This window comes from Polypterus senegalus, chromosome 18 (genome assembly GCF_016835505.1).
Source record: "Polypterus senegalus isolate Bchr_013 chromosome 18, ASM1683550v1, whole genome shotgun sequence".
Classification (NCBI taxonomy): Eukaryota; Metazoa; Chordata; class Cladistia; order Polypteriformes; family Polypteridae; genus Polypterus; species Polypterus senegalus.
Window position 1 is genome coordinate 91,769,171 of NC_053171.1, and position 7,429 is coordinate 91,776,599.

The window sequence follows — 7,429 nt, forward strand, 5'->3', positions numbered from 1 at the left end:
ATTTCAGAAAGATTTGTTTATTAATACATTTTACCTGTACAGACGGACATTCAGAACTGTTGGTCATACATTAAGCTTTACAGACAAGACATAAAAATTGTAAAACCTTTTTTAAACATTAAATATTACTAATTATGACTACTTTCTTGGCATTACTTGTCTCTTCGCTCAAAGATGACTTTCCTGTTTCTTTGGACAAGCAGCTACAAAAAAAGAAAAAACAAAATCAGGTTTTAAAATACAGACTCTATATGGATATTTAGCATTTTACTATTAAGAAGAAAATCCCCTCGAGATTATATATACACACACACATACACACACACATTTAAGATTCTAGCAAAATGTTATGGGGGGAAAAAACGTTGGTGGCAGTAGCAAACAGAACCATTTAAGTTTTTGAAGTCTGATTTTAAATGTGATTTGCGTACCATATTCTTGGTCTGTGAGGGAATTTTCTTCCAAATCCCCGAGCCTCTAAATTGAAGCCATAATGGCCAAACATTGACAGGCTGACGAGGGAACGTACTATTAAAACTTTAGCCACTTATGGCTTATTGATACTTTTTGTCGTGAATATTTTTTCTGAGCACAGCTCACATTTTAGGAACCCTAAAAATGTTCACTCATAATTATTTGTGAGGAGGTTAATATTTGAGTTGTTTGATTAATTACTACCTTAGTGCCTTCTAGAACATGAGGATCTTTCTGAAGTGCATTTTGAAGACCTTCTTCATTTGCAAATCCAACCCAGCAGAAACCTCTGTGGAAACCGGTCTCCTTATCCTATGCAAAAGAAAAGTTGAGAAAATTTAGTATTACCCAATTTGTGTAAGCAACTCAGTACAACAGTTGTTGTTATTCTGAGTATTAATAGAACACAATTCATTTTATACAGTACCTTGCTTTTAATATTTGTTATGCCTGAAATTAAATACATTACTTTTCCAAATACATCAATGGTGAGGATTACTTCTCAATCCATCAATCTTTTTATTCCTTTAGCAAACAAATTGATGAAAATGGTGTTTTATTTGGCCATATTATTTGTTCCCGATTAACAGCTAGTTACAAGAATTCAGTAAATGACTCATTGTTCAAAACAAATGGATACACATTCACATCAGTAGATTTAGAAGGTATCAAGGTCCAACTTGGTATACGTCCTGTTTGGATGGGAAAAATTTTGCTTGGTATACGACCTTTGTTTGAAATACGACTCGCGCACTACCCTCGTTTACCTCTCGAGACAAAGCCACGACTGCCCACGAGTGTCAGTACGCCAGTTGCTAGCATTCAGTGAACAACCCGCGCTATAATTCTCTGTGGATGTTCATTTGATTTTTCACGTAAACTTGAATTGATTGTTGAAAAGTATGAAGGTGGCATGCATATCCGGAACATGGCTGCTGCATACCGTATGCCAAGATCGACGATTGTGAAAAACAAAGACGTTCTTAAAAAGTAAAGTGAGGTTACATTTTCATTTATTTAATCTAATTGCTTTTGTATTTATGTATTTTAGTATTATACAGTGTTTATTTTATACAACCCCAGCAATGTATAATATGCCAATAACAATAGGATGTTTTTTCATGTGAACGGATTAATCATTTTCCTTTTATTTCTTATGGGAAAAACTTGTTTGGTATAAGTTCAAGGATCAGGAGCGGATTAAGGACGTATACCGAGGTACCACTGTATAAGAAAGACAACAGACAAAACTTCTTGTCCATTTATGATCCCCAACCCAAACTGGTGAAAAGTGACCACGTACAGATACGGTTAAACAATAAAATGTATATTTTTCTGAAAGAAACTCGTCAGCTTCCCTCCCACTCTTCATCCATATCCTGCCTACAAGTAAAGTATCCATTAGTGGTACAGAGATATTCAAAAAGAACCCAGAGTAATAGTGGCCAAAAAAAACTACCATTAACCTTGCAAAAATAAATTCAGTACTTGTTTAAACTGCTCACTTCACTACAACTAGCAAAGAAACCTAGGAAACGACATTACTATTTAGGGTGGGCTATTTCAAGAATACTGCCTCACGTCACAAGCAATGTGTTTTTAAATGATCTCTAAACGAGAAACAGCTAATAAACCAAGGATATCTGCAAGATACGCTGTATGGGGGACTGCTAAAAAGTTAGGCCTTAATGATTACATTGATATGTGTTCCTGTATAATAAAACATGTTAATCACAAGTTTTTAGCGGATACTTTATTTCAGACCTCTGTCCACGTCGATAGTGAAACTTACAAAACCGACAATTGTTTTATCACTTTATTTTGAACACTGAAGAATGACATGCCTTTGAAATTCGTTCTCGCACAGTCAGTCAACATGTATGATACACCAGGCTCCTTATGCTGCAGTACAACTTCAATATTAAATGACTCAAGTCTAGCCAGCCTTCAGCTATCAGGGACAGAAACACAGGAGCTGCCACCATGGAGCAAATTATAATGGGTCATGATGTGGCCAGATGCTAGGAGGATTGATTATGGGTCAGTTAAATGTAATTCTCCACACTGGGTGCCCAAAATATCGACTCTTGAAATCATGCATCACCTTATCCAGTGTCCTATTGAGAAAGTTGATAAAATGAATTCAGATTGGGAAATTTTAAGAAGCGTTTTGATCAAACTTGGATGGGTTCACTCTGACCCAACAGCAGAACCAATGACTGCATGGTGAAAAATGAACACCAAAAATTCAAGGTGCAAGCTAGTCCTAGTAAGATTATGCATGCAATTTTTGACAGGGAGAGGACACTCGAGTCATACGTCACTTATAGACGCGTTTGCAAGAGGTACTGCCTACGACAAAAAAAAAAAAAGCAAGCGGTGGATCGAGATAACCAACGCCATTACAATCCATACAGCGAACGTGTCAGTGGACAGAGATTGATAACATTAACAGAAAATGTAGTTGGTTTACAAAAAATATTTACTATTCATTCATTTTCTAAGATAGTCCTAGTAAGATTATGCACACAATGATTGATAGCATCGAGGGTGTAGTCCATACCGGTTACATGCTTTAAAGAACCCACATAACCAAGGAACATTACACGGATTTGACTTTTGTGTTTGCAGAAATCAAGCGGGAATATCAGGGAGAAAAGCTGTCAGCCATCCTGCTGCTTTATGACAAAGGTTGCGTGTAATGGAAGGACTTTTCTATAGAGAGGAAGGGAATCAGGAGAGCAGATGGGCGTTGATCGCTCCAGTGCAAACCCAGCTGCATTACTAATGTTTTGGGAGAAACAGCCGGGAATGTTCTAAAGATACAGCCAAGGCTATGTAAGGAGTTGTTTTTCACATGTAAGCATATTACTGTGTCTTCTAGTACTAGGCACTGCTTCAGTCAAGGCCAAATACCGTGTCTCGTGGAAGGGGAGTGTATGCTGAAACTGATCACTTCTGCATACACTGCTTCCACGTAGGCCGCTTTTGGGCAAGGACACCTAATTATATAAGGGAAGGTTCCGCCCTCAGTTTCTTTGGACGCTCAACCGCCCGGTACGTGATAAAAGGCCATGGGCTGATCCTCTGACGAGACTGACATGCGGGCTCCCTCAGTCTGCTGGTCTAGGATGATGGCTCTGGGTCTTTTGATGTATGTTACTGTAAGTATAAGTTTCTCTCTTTAAATATATTACTGTAAGCATATATATTTATTTCTATAACCTAGTATTTATATGTTATAATTGAATAAGTAAATTTTATTGAAGTATCGGACCTCTTCTCTCTGATTTTTGCCCACTTACTCTAAAAGAACCCCTTGAACCATTTTCCCAAATCAAAACACAGCGCTATAAAACAAACAGTGCCCTGAAGAGATGCCACATCGACCCTACTGACCAGACCTGGGCCCATATGACTACTGTGTGTCTCGCAGTCAGTCTGCAAGGCTGCCTCCACACCACGCCAAACCTACAGAAGAATGCTTTCATAAGTAAGACAAAACATTTTGACACAGGAAAGGTCTATTCGTATTATAGCATAGATATTATCATTTACTGTGAATATATTGGTGTGGGGTGAGACTAACGTGCTTTCAATGGTATTTCTAGAAATACAGTAGTTCAGGCTCAAAGCTTTTATACTTTTCAAACATAATTTACTTAGTACTTCAAAGAAAAAAGACGGACACAGAGGGAGACGTGGCGAGACAGAGCAAGCATTACTAGTCCGTCTGCCTGAAAATGTTAAGAAAATAAAGCAAGGAAACACAGAGTGAAATAAAGGTTATCGTATGAAAACAAAGAAACAAAATCTGTATTGAAAATGGACTCATACTTTAATACTGGTTATCAACATCATGAAGTATGTGAAGTGTCCTGCTTTGTTCACCGATTCCCATATGAGAGAACTGCTACATTCTAACTAAAACTTGAAAGACTAAAGATTTGTGGTTTTGGCAGGAGAATATTAATTGATCCTTTCCGGGACTCTGCCTCCTACACTGTTTAACAAACAATAACATATTAACTGTTGTGGGTTTTAATTTATTCATGACACTGAATTTATAAATAATTTGACACACCACCCCACAGCTTTAGATGTACAAAACCCACAAGTCATTTTCCAGATACAAATACCACTTACAAATAGTAGCAGACATTTCCTCACATTTCCAAACTGTCCAAAGTATTCCTTCAATTCCTCTGAAAAACAGATAACACAAATTGTTACTTATATGTTACAGTAAGAAACCAGATGTGCTAGTGTCTTAAGACGGGTTGGTTTAAGTTATCAATGTAAACCTCAGCATTGACATTTGCAATGCACCATCTACTGGAATGTATTTTATATTGCAAGTACTAATAATATTCAGTGCGCTTGTCATTCCAACAGATGGTGCATGACAAACATTTGCAGTAATAAATGGCATTATTTAAAATGTTTGTGGTGTGCCATCTGTTGGAATAGCAGAGACACAGCAACCTGAATAAAAGAAGTGTCTGTCTGGTGTATAAATAACGCATTTAAACTACCCGGTATTCCATTTTCCCTGTACATCCTGCAGATGTGTACAAAACGTAAGCAGGCAGCTGCAAATCTGCCCAGTATAACTTGATGGGTATTAAGAATGACACCCGTGTTGGATTAGAATTCCATTCAGCACTGCAATGGGGGGGTACCGATTAAAAGAGCTTCAGTTTTGGTGCTGTTCAGCTTATGGAAATTCTTGGAAATCCAAGCCTCAATCTCATCCAAGCAGGAGGAAAGAGTTGATGGAGGTGTACAGTTGTGCTTGAAGTTTTGTGAACCCTTTAGAATTATCTACATTTCTGCATAATATAACTTAAAACATCATCAGATTTTCACTCAAGTCCTAAAAATAGATAAAGAGAAACCAGTTTAACAAATGAGACAAAATTATTATACTACCTCATTAATTTATTAAGGAAAATGATCAAATATAACATATTTCTGAGTGGCAAAAGTATGTGAACCTCATGGATGATCAGTTAGTTTGAAGGTGAAATTCGAGTCCAGTGTTTTTAATCAATGGGATGCCAATCAGGTGTGAGTGGGCACCCTGTGTTATTTAAAGAACAGGATCTATCAAAGTCTGCTCTTCACAACACGTTTGTGTAAGTGTATTATGGCACAAACAAATGAGATTTCTGAGGACCTCACAAAAAGAGTTGTTGATGCTCATCAGGCTGGAAAAGGTTACCAAACCATCTCTGAAGAGTTTGGACTCCACCAATCCACAGTCAGACAGATTGTGTACAAATGGAGGAAATTCAAGGCCATTGTTACCCTCCCCAGGAGTGGTCGACCAACAAAGATCACTCCAAGAGCAAGGCGTGTGATAGTCAGCGAGGTCAAAAAGGACCCCAACTGAAGGCCTCTCTCACATTGGCTAATGTTCATGTTCATGAGTCCATCATCAGGAGAACACTGAACAACAATGGTGTACATGGCAGGGTTGCAAGGAGAAAGCCACTGCTCTCCAAAAAAAACATTGCTGCTCATCTGCAGTTTCCTAAAGATCACGTGGACAAACCAGAAGGCTATTGGAAGAATGTTTTGTGGGCAGATGAGAACAAAATAGAACTTTTTGGTTTAAATGAAAAGCGTTATGTTTGGAGAGAGGAAAACACTGCATTGCAGCATAAGAACCTTATCCCATCTGTGAAACATGCTGGTGGTAGTATCAGGGTTTGGGCCTGTTTTGCTGCATCTGGGCCAGGATGGCTTGCCTTCATCGATGGAACAATGAATTCTGAATTATATCAGAGAATTCTAAAGGAAAATGTCAGGACATCTGTCCATGAACTGAATCTCAAGAGAAGGTGGGTCATGCAGCAAGACAGTGACTCTAAGCACACAAGTCGTTCTACCAAAGAATGGTTAAAGAAGAATAAAGTGAATGTTCTGGAATGGCCAAGTCAAAGTCCTGACCTTAATCCAGTCGAAATGTTGTGGAAGGACCTGAAGCGAGCAGTTCATGTGCAGAAACCCACCAACATCCCAGAGTTGAAGCTCTTCTGTACCGAGGAATGGGTGAAAATTCCTCCAAGCAGGTGTGCAGGAATGATCAGAAGTTACTGGAAACGTTTAGTTGTAGTTGTTGGGGGGTCACAGCAGATACTGAAAGCAAAGGTTCACATACTTTTGCCACTCACAAATATGTAACATTCGATCATTTTCCTTAATAAACAAATGACCAAGTATAATATTTTTGTCTCATTTGTTTAACTGGTTTCTCTTTATCTACTTTTAGGACTTGACTGAATATCTGATGATGTTTTAGGTCATATTTATGCAGAAATATAGAAAATTCTAAAGGGTTCACAAACTTTCAAGCACAACTGTAAGTCTAACCAGCCTCACAAGATCAAATAGCGTTACACGAAGAAACCCGTCTAATACATATCAAAATTGTATTTTACAGCCAGATCGAAAAAAAAAAAAATATTGCTGTAAAGTAAGACATGTACTCTCATTCTGAAAAGACCCTTATGACTCGTGTAGATTTCACTGAAAGCCCCCGCTTTTAAACAGCACGGAGTTCGCATCGCATGTGACAAGGTTATTCCGTTACCGACCTGCTCTTGAAATAACTTTGTAATTGAAACATGTAGAGAAAACTATCAAAGTCTCCCTCCACGAGGGAAGATCTCGTTTTCGTATACTTACTGGTAGACACTGTCCAAGGAATTTTCGAGACGAAAACCTCGAACGCTTTACGACTGGCCGCTGACATCTTTTTTCATCCCGTCTGATGGAGAGCACTTTGACCTCTGAAGAGACGGCCTTTTTGGCGTATGACGTCAAACAAACTGTCTTAGAAATAAAATCCGTACTCAATTATGTAGCATAATTCTACATAAGCATCATTATTTCACGACATTTCAAACCGATTGTTTGTGGAACGTTATTCCTTTTGTAAAAGCATTTT

The 7,429-nt window shown here is 38.1% G+C and overlaps 1 protein-coding gene across 1 annotated transcript; it reads right to left on the reverse strand.

The window, feature by feature from the left end:
* Position 1: 1 nt before the first annotated feature.
* On the reverse strand, positions 2–7,288 carry LOC120519101 (SRA stem-loop interacting RNA binding protein). Its single transcript, XM_039742202.1, has 4 exons — positions 7,168–7,288; positions 4,621–4,679; positions 679–786; positions 2–203 (listed from the first exon to the last, which is right to left on the reverse strand). Exons 1-4 carry the CDS (start codon positions 7,232–7,234, stop codon positions 153–155), a joined length of 285 nt encoding a protein of 94 aa, XP_039598136.1. The 5' UTR covers positions 7,235–7,288; the 3' UTR covers positions 2–152.
* Positions 7,289–7,429: the final 141 nt, after the last annotated feature.

What these genes read in the sequence shown, in the direction of transcription:
- LOC120519101 (XM_039742202.1), bottom strand. Translation starts at nt 7,234, where the DNA reads ATGTCAGCGGCCAGTCGTAAAGCGTTCGAGGTTTTCGTCTCGAAAATT. An exon ending in TCCTTGGACAGTGTCTACCA is followed by an intron (nt 4,680 to 7,167) that starts GTAAGTATACGA and finishes TCTGTTTTTCAG; the next exon opens with AGGAATTGAAGGAATACTTT. An exon ending in GGAAATGTCTGCTACTATTT is followed by an intron (nt 787 to 4,620) that starts GTAAGTGGTATT and finishes TCTTTTGCATAG; the next exon opens with GATAAGGAGACCGGTTTCCA.